Source organism: Hemitrygon akajei, chromosome 10, assembly GCF_048418815.1.
Source record: "Hemitrygon akajei chromosome 10, sHemAka1.3, whole genome shotgun sequence".
Lineage (NCBI taxonomy): Eukaryota > Metazoa > Chordata > Chondrichthyes > Myliobatiformes > Dasyatidae > Hemitrygon > Hemitrygon akajei.
The window spans coordinates 170,663,827-170,686,202 of record NC_133133.1 but is presented as its reverse complement, the minus strand read 5'-3'; the positions used below and the strand labels follow the sequence as shown (position 1 = coordinate 170,686,202).

Sequence of the window (22,376 nt, the reverse complement as noted above, 5' to 3'; positions counted from 1 at the left end):
ATCACACTGTCTGTAAAAAAGCTGAAGATGAAAAGAGGATGGCTTATACAACAGGATAATGATCCTAAACACACCTCAAAATCCACAATGGACTACCTCAAGAGGCGCAAGCTGAAGGTTTTGCCATGGCCCTCACAGTCCTCCGACCTAAACATCATCGAACATCTGTGGAAAGACCTCAAAAGAGCAGTGCATGCAAGACGGCCCTAGAATCTCACAGAACTAGAAGCCTTTTGCAAGGAATGATGGATGAAAATCTCCCAAACAAGAATTGAAAGACTCTTATTAGCTGGCTACAAAAAGCATTTACAAGATGTGATACTTGCCAGAGGGGGTGTTACTAAGTACTGACCATGCAGGGTGCCCAAACTTTTGCTTCGGGCCCTTTTCCTTTTTTGTTATTTTAAAATTGTAAAAGATGGAAATAAAAAAAGTAATCTTGCTTAAAATTAAAGAAATGTGTCATCTTTAACTTTATGCCATTTGGAAATCAAGACATCTTTTATTGCTTAGCTATTCACAGTAACAGAAATTTTGACCAAGGGTGCCCAAACTTTTGCATGCCACTGTAAGGTGTTGATCCTCCCACCTAAGTGTGGCCTCATCACGACAGTGGAGGAGGCCATGGATGGACTTATCAGAATGGGAAGTGAAATTAACATGGGCGGCCACTGGGAAATCCTGCTTGTTCTGGTGGATGGAGTGTAGATGTTCGGTGAAGTGGTCTCCAATCTACGTCGGGTCTCACCAATATACAAGAGGCCACCCCGGGAGTACCGAACACTGTAAATGACCCCAACAGACTGACAGGTGAAGTGCTGCCTCACCTGGAAGGACTGTTTAGGGCCCTGAATGGTGGTGAGAGAGGAAGTTTAGGGGCAAGTGTAGCCCTTGTTCCACTTGCAAGGATAAGTGCCAGGAGGGAGATCGGTGGGGAGAGATGAAAAGACAAGGGAGTTGCATAGGGAGTGATCCCTGCGGAAAGCAGAAAGTTGCGGGGGAGGGAAAGATGTATTTGGTGATGAGATCCTGTTGGAGGTGGTGGAGGTTTTGGAGAATTATGTGCTGGACGCGAAGGCTGGTGGGGTGGTAGGTGAGGACAAGAGGAACCCCATCCCTGGTAGGGTGGTGGGAAGATGGGGTAAGAATAGCTGTGCGTGAAATGGAAGAGATATGGTTGAGGGCAATGTTGATGGTGGAGGAAGGAAGGCCCCTTTTTGAAAAATGAAGGCATCCCCTTCGTTCTAGAATAAAAGCCTCATCCTGAAAGCAGATGCGGCATAGGGGAGGGATGGATTTTTTTACAAGTAGCATGGCAGGACAAGGTATAGTTTAGCTAGCAGTGAGAGTCTGTGGGTTTATAATAGACTTTGGTGGATAATCTTTCTCTGGAGATAGAGACAGTGAGATCAAGAAAGGGAAGGGAGGTGTAGTAAAATGGACCAGGTGTATTTAAGGGCAGGGTGGAAGTTGGAGGCAAATTGGGTGAAGTCAACAAGTTCAGCATGCATGCAGGAAGCTGCACCAATGCAGTCATCGGTGTAGCGTAGGAAAAGTGCTGGAAGGTCACCAGTGTAGGCATGGAACATAGACTGTTCCATGTAGTCGACAAACAGACAGGCACGGCTGGGACCCTTTTGTTTCAAAGAAGAGGGAGGAGCCAAAGAAGAAATTATTTAGAGTGAGGACATGTTCCATTAGGTGGAGGAGAGTGGTGGTTGAGGGAAACTGGTTAGGTTTGGTGTCCAGAGAAAACGGAGAGCTTTGAGGCCTTCCTGGTGGGAGATGGAGGTGTATAGGGGCTGGATATCCATAGTAAAAATAAGATGATGGGGGCCAGGGAACTTGAAATCCTCAAAGATCAAGAGTGTGTGAGGATGTAGGTAGGGATAAAACAGAATTGAGGTATGGCGATATGAGTTCAGTGGAGCAGGAACAAGTTGAAACAGTGGGTCTATCTGGACAAGCAGGTTTGTGGATCTTGGGAGGAGGTGGGGGAACTATGAGGTTGATGGCTGCTGTTCCTCCAGCATTTTGTGTATGATGCTCAGACTTCCAGCATCTGCAGATTTTCTCTTGTTTCAGATGGGATAAAGTTCTCCTGAAAGCTATAAAAATAAACAAGACACCACTAATGTAAATCCCAAAAACACTTGACTCTAGCATTCCTATATGGCACTAGAATAATAGGTGAACAGAAGGAATCAAAAATATTTTTATAGTCCTCATGATTATATGTAACATCCCCACCAAGCTGTGGGAATCTTAGAGCTTTTGTGATGGCACTGTGAGGCTCAGGTCCTTTTGTCAAAAGCAGACAGGTGCTGATTGTAAATGTCAGGGAAATTTATCACCTACTGCAAGTCCCACTTGTCTTTTGTGTTAAGAACCTTCTGCAACACCAGTCATAGAGTGCAAATCGACACTCAGTGGCCACCTGATTAGACACCACTGCACCGACTAAAGTGGCCACTGATTGGATGCTTGTGGTTTTCTGCTGCTGTAGTTTATCCACTTCAAAGTTCAACTCAAATCCGAGGGGGACCAATATTCTTGTGGGCAGATTTACTAGAGCTTTACAGAGTGGTTTAAACTAATATGGCAGGGGGATGGGAACCAGCATGATAGAGCTGAAGATGAGCCAGCGGGTTTACAAGTAGACGATGGGTGTAACATGAATGTAAGGAAGGACAAGCTAATGATTGGGTACAAATGTAGACAGAGCCAAAATTCAAAAGGGCGAAGAATGCAGGAATGAAAGAAATGCGCATAGCATTCGGAATAAGGTGGAAGAACTCATGGCGCAATTAGAGATTGGTCTGTATGACGTAGTGGGCATCACTGAGTCGTGGTTAAAAGAAGACCATAGTCGGGAGGTTAATATCAAAGGATATACTTCTTATCGAAAAGACAGGCAGGAAGGCATAGGCTGTGGTGTGGCTCTGTTGGTAAGAGATGGAGGTAAGAAATTGCAACGGTAAAAAGCCATTATGGGAATCATATATAGGCCTCCAAATAGCTGCCAAGATGTGGGGTTGAGATTGTAAAGGGAGCTGGAAAAGTCATGTAATAAGGGTAATGACACAATTGTAATGAGAGACTTCAAAATGCAAGGGGGTTGAGAAAATCAGGTTGGTGTTGGATTGTAAGAAAGGGAATTTGTTGAATGGCTACGAGATGACTTTTTAGAGCAGCTTATGCTTGAACCTGCTCAGGGAAAGGCAACCTTAGATTGAGAGTTGTGTAATAATCCAGATCTTATAAGGGAATTTAATGTAATGGAACCCTTAGGAAACAGTGATCATAATATGATTGAATTCATACTGCAATTTGAGAGGGATAAGCATAACTTGCATATCAGTATCGCAATGAATTAAAGGGAATTACAGAAGCGTGAGAGAGGAGTTTGCCCAGGTGAATTCGAGGAGGATACCAGTAGCGATGACGCCAGAGCCGAGATGGCTGAGTTTTCTGGGAATAGTTCACAAGGTGCTGTACATATATGTCCCACAGAGGAAGAGGTTTTCAAATAGCAGGCGTAGCGAACCGTGGCTGATAAGGGAAGTTAAGGACTGCATAAAAGCCAAAGAAAGGGCATATAAGGTTGCAAAAGTGAGTGTGAAGTTTGATGATTGGGAAGCTTTAAAAATCCAATAAAAGGCAACTTAAAAAAAAACTTTAAGAATGGAAAAGATGAAAAATGAGGGCAGACTAGCCAATAATATAAAGTAGAATACCAAAAATTTTTCCATTTATATAACGAGTAAAAAGGAGGTGAGAATTGATAGTGGACCACTGGAAAATAATGCTGGTGAGATAGTAATGGGGGACAGATGAGCTTACTGAGTACTTTTCATCTGTCTTCACTGTGGAAGACACTAGCAGTGTACCAGAGGTCAGTGAGTGTCTTTGCTATTTCAAAGGAAAAAATGCTAGGTTAACTCAAAGGTCTTAAGGTGGATAAATCAACTGAGCCAGATTGACTACATCCCAGAGTCCTGAGAGATATTGCTGAAGAGTAGTAGATACATTGGTCATGATCTTTCAAGAATCACTTGATTCTGACATTGTCCCGGAGGACTGGAAAATTGCAAATGTCACTCCACTCTCTAAGAAGGGAGGAAGGCAAAAGAAAGGAAATTATAGGCCAGTTAGCTTAACCTTAGTGGTTGGGAAGAGTCTACTATTAAGAATGAGGTTTCGAGGTACTTGGAGACTAATGTTAAAATAAGTCAATGTCAGCATGGTTTCATAAAGGGAAACCTTGCCTGACAAATCTGTTGAGGAAGCAGGGTGGAGTGGATGACATTTACTTGGATATTCAGAAGGCATTTGATAAGGTACCTCACATGAGGCTGCTTAACAAGATAAAATCCTATGGTGTTACAGGAAATATACTGGCATGAATAGAGTAATGGCTGACAGTCAGGAGGCAGTGAGTGGGAATAAAGGGGGCCTTTTCTGGTTGGCTGCCGGTGACAAATGGTGTTTCTCAGGGGTCAACATTGGATCTGTTACTTTTCACATTGTTCGTCACTGATTTTGATATTGGAATTGCTAGGTTTGTGGCAAAGTTTGCGGATGATAAGAATATAGGTGGAGGGAGAGGTAGTGCTGAGGAAGCAACGTGATGGCAGCAGAGCTTAGACAATATGAAAGAATGGTCAAATTAGTGGCAAGTGGAATACAGTGTTGGGAAATGTACAATAATGCATTTTGGTAAATGGAACAATAGTGTAGACTGTTATCTAAATGGAGAGAGGATTCAAACATCAGAGGTGCAGAGAGACTTGGGAGTCCTCATGTAGGACTCACAGAAGGTTAATTTACAGGTTGAGTTTCTGGTAAAGAAGGCAAATGCAGTGTTGGTATTTATTTTGAGGGGAATAGAATATAAAAGCAAGGAGATAATGCTAAGGCTTTATAAGACACTAGTCAGGCCACACCTGAGGTATTGTCAACAGTTTTGGACCCAGTATCTCAGAAAGGGTGTGTTATCATTGGAGAGAGTCTAGAGGAAGTTCATGAGAATGATTCTGGGAACGAAGGGGTTAACATACATTTAGCAGCTATGGGCTCATTAGAATTTAGAGGAATGCAGGGCAGATCTCATTGAAACCTACCGAATGTTTAAAGGACTAGATATGGTGGATGTGGAGTGGATTTTTCCTATAGTGGGGATATCCAGAACTAGAGGGCACACCCTCAAAATTGAACAGAAGAGAACATTTTTGAGCCAGAGAGTAGTAAATCTGTGAATTGCTGTGCCACAGACTATGGTGGAGGCCAAGTCCGTGCATATATTTAAGGCGGAAGTTGATAGTTTCCTAATCGGTCAGGGCATCAAAGGATAGGGCGAGAAGGCATGTATGTGGGATTGAGTGGGATCCAGGATCAGCCATGATGGAATGGCTGAGCAGACTCAATTGGCTGAATGGCTTAATTTTGCTCGTCGGTCTTATGGTCTAACATGTGCATTTAAAGATGTTTGTCTGCTCAATGTTTTAACACATGGTATTTGAGTTACTGTTGCCTTCCTGTCAGCTTGAACCAATCTTGCCATTCTCTCCTGACCTCTCTCAAGACATTTTCAACCACAGAACTTCCACTCGCTGGATTTTTTTTTTGTTTTTGGTACCATTCTCTTAAGTTCTTAAGATTGTTGTGCATGAAATTCCGAGGAGATGAACTGATTCTGAGATATTCAAACCACCCCATCTGGCGCCAACAATTATTCCATGGTCAAAGTCACTTGGATCACATTTCCTCCCCATTCTGATGTTTGTCTGAACAACTTCTTTTGACTTTTAATGGCGATTCACTGTGCAAATTAAAGGTGCATTATCACCACTAACTGGACTGTGGTGTGGTATAGAGCCTCTTGGCCATGTCTGCATGCTTTTATGCACTGAGTTGCTGTCACATGATTGGCAGGTATACCTAATAAAGTGGCTATTATGTGTAAATTTCAGAAACTAGAGTGAGGCAGCAGAGGCATGCCATTCTTAGTTCTGAAGGATTATTAAGAAGTATCTCATAAATTCACTTCCCAAAATAGTGAGTTTTGCTGAGAGACAAGGGCAATCTTTATTGCAGTAAGTCAAAATATGGGAATGTTTTACTTACATAATTTCTTTCAGGCAATTAATAATTCTGGAGGCACCAAAAATGTACTTTTTTAAATCTCATATGTCTTTTGAATACCATTCATCTTACAAAGGTAAATATAAACTGGGGAGGGTATTTTTTTCTTTATTGCCATTAAAAGAGATTATTTAATTGTGTCCCTTTAAGCATTACACAGTGTTGCTTTCACAATTTTATTTTGAAAAATCATTATAAGTATTAATGAATGCTGCTTGGCATCAGTTCTGAATTAAACACTTAATAGTTTGTTTCTAACTTACAACTACAGTTTAATTTGAGATGCTATTAACATGAATGGTTTATCCATATAAATTCTATTAAGGAAGACTTTTGAAAAATTATAAAGAAATGGTCCTTTAGTGTTCATTGCTTACATTCTGAGCAGTATAAGACCATGAGAAAGATAGAGACAGCCTAAAAAAATAGAGCTTATTTGCTATATGTTGGAGTTAAAAGGGTAGAGTTTATAGGTTACACATGAAACCAGATAATTTCCAATATAGGGAAACACTGAGGATATTGTTCTAGTATGATGCTGGGGCATCTAAAATTGTTTAAAATTTCAAATGTACATTATTGTTGTGGAAACATCTTGTTAATGATCTTGTTAAAGAATGAACTGATGCATAATTTTAAATTGTTTGTAATGAATGTAAATCTGGAAAGGTAAGTAGTGCAAGGGATTCAGCGGAAATTGCATGGCATGTTTTATTTTCTTTTGTGTATTTTTTCCTATTATTGGCTCTGTCAAGTATAATGTATCATTTATATTGTATTGATGTAATGCATAAAGTTGGAAGAGTATCATCTTAATGTTATCTATGGGTAGAAAGAAAAACCATGCTTAGCTTTTGCTTTACCAGTTTTGTGTAACGATATTGGATATGGTTTTGGAATAGAATTTTATCTTTTTAATGCACAACATGCAATGTCCTAGTTTATTATTTTGTGTATTTTAACAGGAACATTTTGCCTATGAATCCCAGGAACATGATGAACCATTCCCAAGTTGGGCAAGGGATTGGGATTCCAGGGAGGACGAATAGCATGAGCAGCTCTGGTTTAGGCAGTCCAAACAGAAGCTCACCTAGCATAATATGTATGCCAAAGCAGCAGCCATCCCGGCAGCCTTTTACAGTGAGCGGGTAAGCTGAGCAAACGATCTTTGTGTGTGATGTGTGTGTGATGAAATGGTCAGTAATGACCATTACATTAACCTGAGTCACTGTTCAACTTTATATTTTGGCATCAACTGCAAATTCATTCAAGAAGGATTCTCAAGTGATCAAAAGTCAGCAATATCTCAGAAGAACAGTATTTTTCTTGTTTTAAATTAATAATTTAAAACAACAGTAACTGAAGATTTTGGACTAATATGAAAAATCCAAAATAAACAAAATTAGTCTCACTTCTTCAGATTTCTGATATGTAGTTTGCTAATGCTGCAGACTTTTTCAAACAAATTTGATGCAAATAAATGACTGGATTTGATATTTATCTGATTAAAATAGATTAATTTACTTTGTAACTGTCATGTTTCTGTGTAGGTTCTGGATAGACTTGAGGAAAATGCAGCATTATTTCAAAGTGATCATTATGTTTAACATTTAGAAGCAAAATAATACTGATTAGTCATAGATACAGCACAGAAACAGTCTCTTTGATCCACTGACTCTGTAAGCAAATATTTCCTTTCACCTATTTTCTTACCAACACCCCCATGTTCCACCACTCACTTACAACACTTAGTGATACTTTATGTGGTATCCTGTACCTAATAGATTGACCTCTTGAGTGTATCTTTGTGGTCTTCTGGTGCTGTAGCCCATCCATTTCAATGTTTGACATGTTGTACATTCAGAGATGCTCTTCACACCACTATTGTAATATGTCGTTATTTGAGTTACTATCACCTTCTTGTCAGCTTGAACCAGCCCGGCCATTCTCCTCCGAACTGTCTCATTAACAGCGTATTTTTGTCCAAACAACTGCCACTTGCTGGATGTCTTTTTTCTCCGCACAATTCTCTGTAAATTCTAGAGCAGGGACTCCCAGCCATTTTCATGCCGTGGACCAATACCATGAAGCAAGGGATCTGTGGACCCCAGGTGGGGAGCTCCTACTCTAGAGACTATCGTCCATGAAAATCCCAGGAGATCAGCAGTTTCTGAGATACTCAAACCACCCAGCCTGACATCAACAATCATTCCAAGGTCAAAGTCATTTCTTCCCCATTCTGATGTTTGGCCTGAACAGCAACTGAACCTGTTTATGCACTGAATTGCTGCTACATTATTGGCTGATTATCTATTTGCATTACAAGCAAGTGTACAGGGGTACCTAATAAAGTGACCACTTAGTGTATTAGAGCAATGTATGGTGGTCAGTTAACTTACCAATCTGCATGTCTTTAGGATGTGGGAGGAAACCAGAGCAACCGGAAGAATTCTATGCAGTCATAGGGAGAGTGCGCAAATTCTACGCAAAGAGCACCCGAGGTCAGAGTTTGTTATTAAAACTAAGGGAGGACCCTAATTCCATTTTTAAAACTTTTACTTGATTTTAGAACACTTAACATGTAGACAGAAAAGACATAAAGCAAATCCAGCACATGTGTTAATGTAGAATTCCTGAAAGTATTGCCAACTGTTTTGTTCACCAGTATCATGTTAGATTCCTTTATGAATCTAGTGCTAGAGCACAGAGCCGTGGCTATTCTCTAGCACTTACAAAATCAGTGAATTTTGTTTTGAAATCTGCTTTAGCTGACTGCACAGTTTGACCCCGTTATAAGAAATTCTCTTACTAATTTTATTGGTCGAAATGATTATGTGTGATTAAGGTGAGTGTTAATACTTTTAAGGCTATCACTTAAACGTGATGAATGCCATCACAACTAAAACTATGAGTTTTCTTTGATTTTGAGCATGGGTATCAGATTCCCTTGCCCTGACATGTAAAATGTTGTATCTGGTCCTGAATGTTAGAATGGGTTGAAGGCAAGAGGATGGGATCGAGAGGAAAAATAAATCAACTATGATCAAATGACAAACTGACTCGATGTGCTGAATGGCTTAATTTTGCTCCTGTGCTTCATGGTCTTAATCCTCCATGTGCTTTTCCATGAATGAAAGGTGGAGTTTAGTTTGATTTTTCCATCTATTCTGTGTTTAGGACATCACCATTTTGGGGAACTCTTTGCTGATCCATTTGGGATTTCTCTCAAAGTAGCTCACCAACGTTCTGAGATGGAAGCAGTCTTGAATACTTTGGCTCCTCACAGGCTAAGGGGACCTCTTAAATCCATTTAAAGCTGCCCTTAGCGTGCACCTAAGTCAGTGGTCCCCAACCACCGGGCCCTGTTGGGGACCACTGACCTAAGTAGCCAACATTACAAGCTAGTTGCTGTTGGGTAGAAGTGGAATAAGAAAATCAGGGTGTGCTCAGGAGGCTTGAACTGGAAGATTGCAGTGTTTGGAGGGTTGTAGGATGAGGTTACAGAAATAATGATAGGGCCACAGAAGGGCTGGAATATTATATCATTAGAAGCTACAGGGGCAAAATAGTTCTGTTGTGCTTTTCATATTCAAAATGGAAGCAATTGGCCAGCATGGTAGCATAGCGTTTAGCATTTCGTGTGATGAAGGAGCTGGAGAGGCTGGTCTTGACTTTCATTGGACTGCAGGTGAGATCTTCATTGGACCCTCTACCGTTTGCCGACCAATCTCATGGGAATGGATGATGCTGGTGACATTGTGAGAATCACATTTTTTGATTCCTCTAGCACCTTCAATACAATCCACCCACTTCTTCTGAGAAGAAACTGCAAAGGATAGGCGTAGACAAATCCACTGGGTTACTGACTATTTGACAGATAGACCCCAGTTGGAGATGCTGGTGAGTGGCACTGAAGCCCCACAAGAGACTGTTGTGTCTCAGTTTCTGTTCATACTGTACACCTCAGACTTTCAGTACAAATCTGAGTCCTGTCACTTGCAGAAGTTCTCTGATGACCCCGCGGTGGTTGGGTGTATCAGGGACGGGCAGGAGTTGGAGAACAGAGGACTGGTGGACAAGTTTGTGGAGTGGTGCAGGAGGAATCACCTGCTCCTGAATGTGACAAAAACCAGGGAGATGGTGACTGATTTTGGAGGAAGAGGATGGTGACGAGTCCTGTATACATTCTGGGAGAAGAAGTTGTGGTGGTGGAGGAGTACAAATACTTGGATGTTCACCTCCACTTCAGACTTGACTGGAAAACCAACACCAAGGCTGAGTACAAGAAGGGGATGAGCAGACACTATTTTCTAAGGAAGCTGAGATCCTTCAATGTGTGCAGCAGATTGTTGGAGATCTATTACCAGTCTGTTGTAGCGAGTCAGTGTTCTTTGGATTTATGTTGGGGGAGCAGCATCGGTGCGGTGATGCAAAAAGACTAAATAAACTCATCAAAAAGACTGGATCCATCCTTGGCTACAACCTGGATTCTTTTGAGTTAGTGGTGGAAAGGCAATCACTAAACGAACTGTTATCCGTTATGGACGATCAGGCACATCCTGTCCATGACCTTCTGAATAAGCAGCGGAGCCCCCTTTCAAACAGGTTCATTCAGCACCACTGTCACAAGGATTGTTACAGTAAATCTTTCCTACCAAATGCAATCAGCATATACAACAATTCATCTCTCTGCTGTTACGAACCCCGTAACTGGGTCACTTACCAGCAAAGATAGAGAGGTCCGTTGAAGTCTGAAGGTACTATTTTTTAACAGCATTTATTGGTAAAAATACACAAAAATAATATCATTGCAAACATACAGATACTATACGTCGTCAATACTAGATCTAAAAGTGCAGGTATAATAATAATCAATAAGAAATAGCTCTATCGTTGTCTAGGGGATAATGTATTGTCCGATGGAAATATAAAAGTCACTCAGTCCATTCAGGCTGCAGCTTTTTGGTTGGGGAGAGAGACAGATTTTTAGAAACTTGCCAGCTTTCCTTTATCTGATCTTGATCCGTATTCGTCCTTTAGCGAGGCCGTTCCGTGGAAGACTTGTCCATCCGGGCAAGGATGGACACACTCAAGCCCCCACCGGTCTCATACGTTTCTCCTGGTGCGTCTAAAGGGGTTGTTCCCCAGACCCTCTTTTATCCTTACTCACGGGGTCTCAGATGTCAATCAGGTTGGGATGATGCAATCCCTCAACCAGCCCACTCTGGTCATTCCCTGAGGGCTTCAATGAATAGTACAGTACTCAATACACAATTCCATCTCCAAGAGACAATGGCCGTTATCAAGGGTTCCGCCTTTCTGGGGCCAGGACACACATTCCAAAACCTGTGTATACTGGACGTCCCTCTCTCATTTCCTGGGTCCCAGACCCGAATTAATAGCGATCTTGCGATTCTCGAAAAGGAGGGGGCTACTTTGTACCCTTCGGCCCCTCAGAGTTTTTGCACATTTGTAACACTCCTCCCACCCTGTCTCCTGCAAAAATGATATCATAGTACAATAGCCTGTTTTATTATTTTGTACATTAGTATTGTACATTGTAAATTATTATTTTGTATATTATTCTGTACTTTATTAGATAACATTATATTTATTGTTATTGCTAAGTGTTGGTGCTGTAATGAAATAATTTTCCACTCAGTCAATAAAGTACTAATTATTATTAATAATAATAATAATGACATTATAGCACCAGCGGCCCCGTTCCACTGTCTAACATAAAATACTCCGTAACTTCCACCGCCTCCAACGGAATCACACCACCAAGCACATCTTTCCCTCCCCCCCTTTCTGCCTTCCGTGACTCCCTTGTCCATTCGTCCCCCCATCCCTTCCCACCGATCTCCCTCCTGGCACTTATCCTTGTAAGCAGAGCAAGTGCTACACCTGCCCTTACACTTCCTCCCTCACCACCATTCAGGGCCCCAGACAGTCCTTCCAGGTGAGGCAACTCTTCACCTGTGAGTCAGCTGGTGTGGTATACTGTGTCTGGTGCTCCCGGTGTGGTCTTTTATTTATTGGTGAGACCCGACGCAGACTGGGAGACCATTTCGCTGAACACCTACACTCTGCCAGAGAAAGCAGGATCTCTCAGTGGCCAAACGTTTTAATTCCACGTCCCATTCCCATTCTGATATGCCTATCCATGGCCTCCTCTACTGTCAAGATGAAGCCACACTCGAGTTGGAGGAACAACACCTGACATTCCGTCTGAGTAGCCTCTGACCTGATGCCATAAACATTGATTTCTCTAACTTCCGTTAATGCCCCTCCTCCCCTTCTTACCGCATCCCTTATTTATTTATTTATCCATCCATCCCCCCCCCTATTTTTCTCTCCTTTTTTTCTTTCTCTGCCCATCACTCTGCCTGTTCTCCATCTCCCTCTAGTGCTCCCCTCCCCCTTTTTTCCTCCCGTCCCATGACCCTTTCCCTTCTCCAGCTCTGTATCCCTTTTGCCAATCACCTTTCCAGCACTCAGCTTCATCCCACCCCTTCCTGTCTTTTCCTATCATTTTGGATTTCCCCTCCCCCTCTTACTTTCAAATCTCTTACTATCTTTCCTTTCAGTTAGTCCTGACGAAGGGTCTCGGCCCAAAATGTCGACAATGCTTCTTCCTATAGATGCTGCCTGGCCTGCTGTGTTTCACCAGCATTTTGTGTGTGTCTTATGTAAGGAGTTTGGTCCATTCTCCCCATGACCACGTGGGTTTCTACTGGATGCTCTGGTTTCCTCCCACATTCCAAAGATGTATGGGTTAATGAGTTAATTGGTTTAATAAATTTACCTTCACTTTGCCTTTGGTCATTTGGGTGACATTGGCTTGTTGAGCTGGAAAGGCCTGCTGCATCTAAAACAAAACGAAACTGAAATAACTCTTATTGGACTATTCAAAAATATTCATACTATGTTATGATTTTAGCAATTATTATGATTAACCCATATCTCTTAAAAATTATGATTATTTTCAATGATCCTTTAGTCCTGAATTTTTAGACTTCATTGTTTATGTTTATTTGAAAGTTTTAATTGTTTTTGGACTTTAAGAATTTTAGCTTTGGAATAGAAACATGGAAACATAGAAAATAGGTGCAGGAGTAGGCCATTCAGCCCTTCGAGCCTGCACCGCCATTCAGTATGATCATGGCTGATCATCCAACTCAGAACCCTGTACCTGCTTTCTCTCCATACCCCCTGATCCCTTTAGCCACAAGGGCCATATCTAACTCCCTCTTAAATATAGCCAATGAACTGGCCTCAACTGTTTCCTGTGGCAGAGAATCCCACAGATTCACCACTCACTGTGTGAAGAAGTTTTTCCTCATCTCGGTCCTAAAAGGCTTCCCCTTTATCCTTAAACTGTGACCCCTCATTCTGGACTTCCCCAACATCGGAAACAATCTTCCTGCATCTAGCCTGTCCAATCCCTTTAGAATTTTATACGTTTCAATAAGATCCCCCCTCAATCTTCTAAATTCCAGCGAGTATAAGCCTAGTCGATCCAGTATTTCTTCATATGAAAGTCCTGCCATCCCACGAATCAATCTGGTGAACATTCTTTGTACTCCCTCTATGGCAAGAATGTCTTTCCTCAGATTAGGGGACCAAAACTACACACAATACTCTAGGTGCAGTCTCACCAAGGCTTTGTACAACTGCAGTAGAACCTCCCTGCTCCTGTATTCGAATTCTTTTGTTATGAATATTGCTGATCATCAGGAACATGGTGTTTTGACAGCTGGTTTAGCCTTGGGCATGCTTATTTACCAATCAAAAATAAAACTGCTATGGATGGAACTTGTTGCTCTACACCTACCCCTCTTCTTTCCTAATACTAGGATTTTGTTCAGGAGGCTGTGAACGTGAACCAGTGTTGCAGGGGCACTTCATAATTATCACTTCATGATAATTAATAGGAAGTTTTGACTGTGTAATTATAACCCTCTTCCATGGAATCTTTACCCACTCATATTTCAATTGTGGAATTATGGAGTTGCACACACGACATCAGCTATTTCTATTCATTTACCAAGAGCTCATGTTGAGTCAATTATCTTCAATTCATCTTGATTAGACCTCACTAATGGTCTTAAATCTTGTCTACAAGGGATGGAGCAAGCTCCCATAAAATTGTACTTGACTAGTGGTGAGATACTATAGAGACAAAGTTTTAGTGACTGAATCATGTTACTGCCATTTGGGGCATATTTTTAAAATGCTGGGCCTTATACAGTGCATTCCAGTCAATTCTGTCATCAGTTAATCAGGACAGCTGCTTATTTGGGGTAAATCTTTGGGACACTATGCTACTTAATTGGGGCAGGATTCTGTTGCCAAACAGTTTCTAACTAGTGTCAGATGCATGCACTTGTGCCCATTAGCTACTACTTCATGCTTAGAGTTAAATAGTTTCAGTTACATGTGTTTGTGTTCAAAAAGCAGTGACTTTGTCACTGATAATTGGTGATAAGTAAGCAGTAAGACAATTAAGAACTGTTTTGCTCACTGCAGTTCCAAGTATTCAGGCTCAGAGATAGCAGAAATGGCTGGGAGTGAAAATGAAATGATTTCTCAACTTCAATAAGTTAGGAACTACAAAGAATTTGAAGCTGTCAATAATCATCTTGACTGGTACAGTGAAAATTAAAATTTGGAAGATGCAGTCGTCAAAAGCATTGTATGAAGGCAGTTCATTATCTGCACGAGGTATCTACACTGAATTTGTTCATTTACAGTCAGTCAGAAGAATATGATGTGTACCCTGGATTTATTGATAACTATTAGGAACTAGTACATAGTTTTATAGTACTGTAGTAGTATTGTTGGTGTTGTAATTTGTTCTGTATTTCACTTGTTACGAAAACCCCGTAACCAGGTAACTTACCAGCAAAGATAGATGGATCAGCTGAGTCGGATGCTACTATTTTCAACCGTTTTATTCAACAAGGGCACAAACGTATGGTTAATACAAAACATTCAGATCATCAAAACTCAATCTAAAACACCGGTGTAATAATAATCATTCAAAACACAAGCTCGATCGTCGTCTAGGGGTAATGTAGATTTTATATCGTTCACTGGATAGCTAAAAGTCTTTTAGATCACGGCAGTTTCACTTAGTTGTCGGCGGAAGTGTCGCGTTGGTGCACTTTTAGTTAGAAAGACAGAGAACATGAAGCATTTACCCGACAGGTTTTCCAACCTGTAGGAGGTAGTCGGAAGTCTCGTTGGGGGAATGGACTCTCATCTGTGGCTTCCCCTGTAGCTAGGCCGTCTTTCGTGGTGAAGTCGCCAATCCCAGGCAAGGGAAGGACGCACACGAACCCCACCACCGGCTGTAGCTATTAAAACGCTGTCGCAGGATTTCTAGCGTTTCTCCTTCGTGTGTTTCCTTGGTGCATCTGAGGGTCCTCCCCTCAGACCCGCCTTTATACTTCTTCACGAGATCGCAGGTGTCAATCAAGTTGCAGGTAATGCGATCTCTCTCTCAACCAGCCCACTTTGCCCGAGGGCTTTTCAGGTGGTCTCCATGAGACAATAGTCAAAGTCACTTTTATTCTGCTTCTTGGAAGAACGTGGTCTTTCGCACGTCTCTCTCTCTTGGGTCAGTTGACCCCCCCTTAACTAGAGTTCTTGCGATTTTCACAAAGGAGGGGGCCAACGGCATAACACACTTAAGTACATAAATCGTTACTCAGTTAAACATTAGTTTGTCTTTTTTATACCTTTTTAACTATTTCCAGGAAGCTTCAGCTAAGTGAGGCAGCCGCTTAATTGGGCCAAAATGTACTCATTCCTATGTGTCCCAATTAGCTGGAATCCACTATATTTAGATTTGATCCAGGAGAGCAACAGTTAAGTCACCTGATGAGGCATTGATTCAACACCTCGGATCAAAATAGAGTTAGTCATAGGGAAATTTTGCAAACCTATACAAGTTCTGAACATCTTGAAAGCATGTCCACCTTTAAAGGCAGTTTTGGTATTGGAGATCTTAGAGGCTGATATATTATAAAGGCAAAAGTAAAAACCAATCAAAAAAGGAACTCATTTTGTGCGAATGCTTGTGCAAATGGCAGCAATTGCACCATAGTCTGCTTAATTCTAATAACTAGCAATGCCTGGTCTCAGTGGTGGCAGTGAGTACCAGACAGTGGAAGTGGAGATGATGTTTCATATAGTAGGAAAGTGTGTATGTGGAGGACAGAGGGCACAGCATGAGAATTGATGGCTGTCCTTTTAGAATGGAGATGAGGAATTTCTTTAGCCAGATGGTGGTTGAATCTGTGGATGTATATATTTATAGTCTTTGTATATATTTAATGGAGAGATTCATAGATTCTTGATTGGTAAGGATATGGGGAGAAGGCAGGAAAATGGAGTTGAGAGGGATAATGAATCAGCCATGATAGAATGTTAAAGCAGACTCAATGGACTGAATGACCAAATTCTGATAATATATTTTATGGTCATATCTATGTTCTCAGACTGAGATTGTGATCTGGAACTTGTCCCTTGTGCATCATCATATATTGACATGGTACAAAAGAATTTCTAAGCAACTGTGTTTTACCTGTGCTTCTTTCCTATTTGAGATTAATGTACTTTATAAATTTCTGCTGTAGACAGATCTGATGAGACATGTTGATTGCTAAGAATGTCAGTTTTATTTTGTGAACTCTAACTGGATATTTAATCATCATCTGATCTTTGTAAAGCAATGTAATATATTTGCTTAAGTAATGGTATCTAAATTGCATTGCTGTGAAGGTGATCCTGCATTTTGCTGAAAAAGCCACATAGATGCTGTCATGTATTACACAGTATTATTGACCATTTAAAATTAATCAGTAAGGTATAAAAATGGTTTTTAGCTTGTAGTATTATCACTTGCTATCTCTAACGTTGAAGAAGAGGTACCTTAATACTGACTTTTGTATTCAACTTTTGGAGGAATACATTGTATTGCCAATTAATTGCTGATATGGACTTTGTAATTAAGTGATCTTCCCTTGTTTTACAGTATGTCTGGATTTGGGATGAACAGGAATCAGGCTTTTGGAATTAACAATTCACTTTCAAGTAACATTTTCAATGGCACAGGTAAATGTGTTTCATATTTGAGTTCTAATATCACTTTTGCATGTTTGTTTAACTGGCAAAATTTTGCCACTGACATATGAATACTCCTTTTTATTTGCACTGCATATACAGGTTTAATTTTAATTTCATGGTTGAGAACTCAAGTTATTATGTGTAGTAAATGTAAATAGGTTCTGAATTTCCTGGAGGCACATCTACAGTATGGCTATCATGTCTCAATCACATTGATATTCACTAAAACTGGGAATTAAATTTATGGAGGACAAGCAGGGATTTTGTTTTGAGCTGTAGTATTAATTTGTTCACCTGCATAATACCTGGTTTGAGAAGGCCAAACATGAGAAATCTGAATTACTGCTTATCTATGAGCAGTGTTTGGCTTTCATCGAGGACATAAGAAGAGTGGCACCAAAGTTTTCAAGGAATTACGGTGTAATGTGAAAATGGTGAATTACAATGTAATCATTGTAATCCTAAATTCCCTCGGACCTTAGCATTGAAAACAAGCCCAATGATACAAATCTCCAGGAAAGTCTGAGACCTTCATTTTTAGTAATCGTTACAATGACTGGAAGGTCTGTTATTCTGATGATTGTTTTTTTGTTCCATGAACTTCTGGCCCATCTACATTGTTTAAGTATGTCATTACATAAGAGTAATCAAAAAGAGCAGTTCAAAACCAAAACTATTCTCCCTTGCTGCATTGATGACAATGTTGCTGATTGTTCTTTGGAATTTTGACCACTTCGTTAATTCATGACTTTGCAATCATCTGTATCCTGTTCATTAAGAGCTTTTGTTCTCTTTCCTTAATAATTAAACAGCAGATCTGTGATCCTTTATTTTAATTTTGGTTATGAAGTATAGACACCAGAATGACCCCAAACCTTTTGAAGCACGAAGATCTGCTAGTACTGGCAGAATGAGCTTCACTTAATGGCTTATTCAAAAATCATCAATCTGACAATCACTTGGTGCTTTAATGTCAGTCTAGTATTGAACCTTGACTTGAACCCTTGAACTTGTAAGTTAAAAAAGTTAGGTGATACAGATCTAAAACTGAAGATAGGAAGACAGTTTTAAACTACATAAAATGTGGGGCTATTGTGTGCTAAAACAATATACCACCTCAAACTAATGTTTGGATTACTATTTGATCTGCACACATTTGGTTTTGATTTTTATCAGAATAGGATCATAAGACCATAAGATATAGGGGCAGATTTAGGCCATTTGGCCCATTGAGTTTGCTCTGCCATTTCATCTGTTTCTCTCTCAGTCCCAGTCTCCTGCCTTCTCCCCTTATCTCTTCATGTCCCGTCAAATCAAGAATCTATCACCTTCTCTTTAAATATACCCAATGACTTGGCCTCTACTGCTGCCTGTCGCAACGAAATCCCCAGTTTCACCACTCCCTGGATAAAGAAATTCCTCCTTGATTCAGTGCTAAATGTGTGTCCGCCTATTCTCAGGCTAATACTCTGCTCCTAGACTCCCGCACCATAGAAACCATCCTTTCTACACTCTAGGCCTTTCCAATATTCAGCAGGTTTCAATGAGATTCCCCCCTTCCACACTTCATTCAAGCTAGATTTTGATACTAACTGGATTTTTCGTGAGTTTTAATGAAGGATTTTCAACCTAAAATGTTAGCCATGGTTTTCTCTCCAAGGACGCTGCCTGACCTGTTGAGTGTTTTCAGCATTATTTGTTTGATTCAGATTTCCAGCATCTACAATTTATTTCATCCTAATTCTCCACATAAATTCTTTCTCTGGTAATGAGAACTTTTTGGTGATTACACTCGATGGTCAATTTGTCAATGCAATTGGTCACACTGTTGGATATGATAGTGAAATCCAGTTTGTACCACATGAATTTGTTCTTTTTTCTGGGATGTGTAGGGTTGGAATATACATTCATGCATATTTCTTTGAATACTACAAGGCATTGGCTTTGACAATTATTGTTGTATAAATCTTTGACTGATAATATTGCATTCGTGACTTTTGCTGCATATTTGGCTGCATTATTCAATTCCATTTTTAGTTTGGTTTAATATATTTTTAAAATACAACTCTTGTAACATATCAAGATGAACATCAGTAATTATATTTAAAAATGCTTCATAAATTCTTTTGGCTTAACTTGTTTTATTGAAAATGCTTTCTGGTCAGTCTGTTGATTTGGTATTTTTATTTGTGTTGTAGATGGAAGTGAAAATGTTACGGGGTTAGACCTTTCTGAATTTCCAGTACTAGCAGACAGATCCAGAAGGGAAGGAAGTGGCAATCCAACTCCACTAATAAATCCATTGGCGGGGAGGACTCCATATGGTAAGAAGCCTTATCAAGTCTGCCATAGTTTTGTTTGTACTTTAAAGAGGGAGTCTTGTAGATCACTCACCTTTTAAATCTAGCGTTTGAACTACTAGTGAGTAATTTGAATGAAGTCACACAAAGAAAGGTTTCTAGTTTAGAGTCCCAATTCATACAGCACAAAAGTGGGTTCTTCAGTCTAACAAGCCAACATTGGTCATCAAATTTGCATTCACCCCACACAAGTCCCCTTTCTTTTCCTTCTCTTAAACTCACTTTACGCAATTTACAGTGATCAGTTTAGTTACCAACTCAATCATCTTTGAATATGAAAGAAAACTTGCGCAGTCACAGGAAAACATGCAAAGTCCACCTAGCACCGGAGGATCAATATCAGTTCACTGCAGCTTTTTTAGCTCCACCACTGTATTGTAGTTTCTGATGTATTAGTTCCTTTTGGCTAGATCAGAATTGGTGGTGATGCAATTTAGCTTCCGCCATAATCTTAGGATGAAAAAGTGAATTTTACCTGGATTCTACCTCCTTAAGTGGCATCCAACTGAAAATTTATATATAATACTTGGATGTAATATATTAAACCATACTGATCTAGGGTAAGTAGAACTAAAAGCATACAGGTTAGATCCATGATCTTCCCCGAGGTTCCATCGATATTTTTTGAACTTTTGTAGATGGTGGTGGTAGAAGAGTATTCCATCCCTCTTGATACTTAGTGAAGCCCGGCTTATAAGCATGTAAACATACAGGAGAAGTTGTGCACCAGACAGTATTCGTTCATGGTATAAGGCAAGTATTTCATCAGTCTTGCCATTGTACCAGAGTGCAAAGCATATGAGAGGGCATGCAAAAAAATACAGCTGCAAAGTGCATGTTATTTAGGAAGTGAGGTGCCATGTTTCCTGGTAGTACACTATGATAAAGATTAAATCTGCCACAACACATTTGTTTTGCCCAGGAATATGCACACTACAGTTTAGGAAGTCCTGATTAATGTGATGTTAATTAAGATCAGGTGCTTGGGCTAAAAAAGAGAAGAAACAAGTCCAAACTTTGAGTTTTGATCATTGCCCAGTGGAAGACGAAAGAAGTACCAACCAGTTGTACACAGCTCTAAGTATTTCTATAAGTATTCCTTTGCATGTGTTGTCATATGCTTTGTACTCTGGTGCAATGGCAGGACTGTTGAGATACTTGTCTTGTACCAAGAACCATTACTGTCTGGTTCACAATTCTATACAATTTCTCCTACGCTTGTAAGTTGGGCTTCGTTATGTATCAGGAAGGATGGTTGGTCCAGTATTGTAGTGATTAGCATAATGATTTAGATTGGGGTTCAGTTCCCACCGCTGTCTGTAAGGAGTTTGTACATACTCTTCATGACTGCATAGGTTTTCCTTAGGTTTGGTTTCCTCACTCATTCCAAAGATGTAAGGTTAGTAAGGTGTAGGCATGCTGTGTTTGCACTGGAAACATGGTGATACTTGTGAGCTGCTCTGCACAATCCTAACTGATTTGATACGATGCATTTCGCTGTATGTTTCGATGTACACATGACAAATAAAAACTAACTTAATCTTAAAAAAAACTACTGGAAATACTCCTAAACTCGAGAGATTCTGCAGATGCTAGACATCCAGAGTAAAATGCTGGAAGAACTCAGCAGGTCAGGCAGTATCTATGGAGCCGACATTCCGGGCCGAAGCCCTTTATCAGGAAATCACTGAAACAATACAGACTCTGCCAGTCTTTATTGCTGGATGAGAAATATAGTTAATTTTTAGGTCAAAAATATTTCATCGGGATTGGCTGAAATTCAAGGCTTGATATGAACTAGCAAAAAGTACCTCTCTGATAGATCTTCTGTTTGGTTTGAAAGGATACCAGAAGGCTACCAATATCAGTGGATCTATACCTCTGAGTGTATTGAATCCTTGGGGACGAAAAGGGTAATGGAAAAAGTGTTGATATTTCCTCCATAACCTAGAGCTCAGAAATAATTCGCTCTTCAGTAATTTTTAATTGGATGCCTTTAGGTACCACCAGTAGATTCCACGTTTACAGGTGGAGTAGGTAAAACATGTTAAGCAAGCCTGGAGGTTGTTTAGAATGTTTGCTCTTTCCTTTTCAGAAACTAAGACATTTAAAGTCCTTTCCCAGCCCACCTCCTAAAAACTGAGCCTAAAACTGGTAAATTACATGTGCAGCATGTTCTCCTTTTAACCTGTAAAGGGGGGAGGGGCCGCATATGGTGGAATGGTGGTGCCCAGTTAATTGATATGATGCTGTTTGTCATGCGATAGCAAACTAAGATCAAAAAATAGAAATCTACAGACAATGAAAAGTGTTTCTATAACCAGTAGATTTGGTTAGAGTTTGAAGTCTGACTATATTTAGTCATAGAGATTGTTGTAATAAATAAAAACAAAAGTGAGCAGACTATGTCAGTGCTACAGTTCAGCATGAGTGAGAAAGATAAAACTGAAATATTGAGAGCTATCTGTAGTAAAAGAGATCAGTAGATGATCCTTCATGCTCTCCATATAATTTTCATCACAAAGGCTGATCTTGGATCAACTCAGCATCAAGAAACAACAGAATGTATTGGATACCCTGAAGGCCACAGGGACTGATATCCATCACATATCACTGAAGAATTAAATCACACCTAGAGCTAAGTTAATCCAGTTGGTTTTTATTATTCCTCAGTTTACATATATAGATATCTATCAGATAGTGTTGCTTGATTTGTTTCAACTTTACTTCTGCCAC

The 22,376-nt window shown here is 40.2% G+C and overlaps 1 protein-coding gene across 9 annotated transcripts in view; it reads left to right on the top strand.

Annotated features, from left to right (window-relative positions):
* Positions 1 to 22,376, top strand: part of cnot2 (CCR4-NOT transcription complex, subunit 2) — a 162,057-nt gene that overhangs the window by 91,160 nt on the left and 48,521 nt on the right. For 8 of the 9 annotated variants that reach the window (XM_073059675.1, XM_073059676.1, XM_073059681.1 and 5 more), the window contains 3 exons: positions 7,110 to 7,292; positions 17,189 to 17,268; positions 19,479 to 19,604. In XM_073059675.1, coding sequence (XP_072915776.1) covers positions 7,110 to 7,292; positions 17,189 to 17,268; positions 19,479 to 19,604 — 389 coding nt within the window. The remainder of the gene's footprint in view (positions 1 to 7,109; positions 7,293 to 17,188; positions 17,269 to 19,478; positions 19,605 to 22,376) is intronic. The other variant, XM_073059673.1, reaches the window with a different exon arrangement.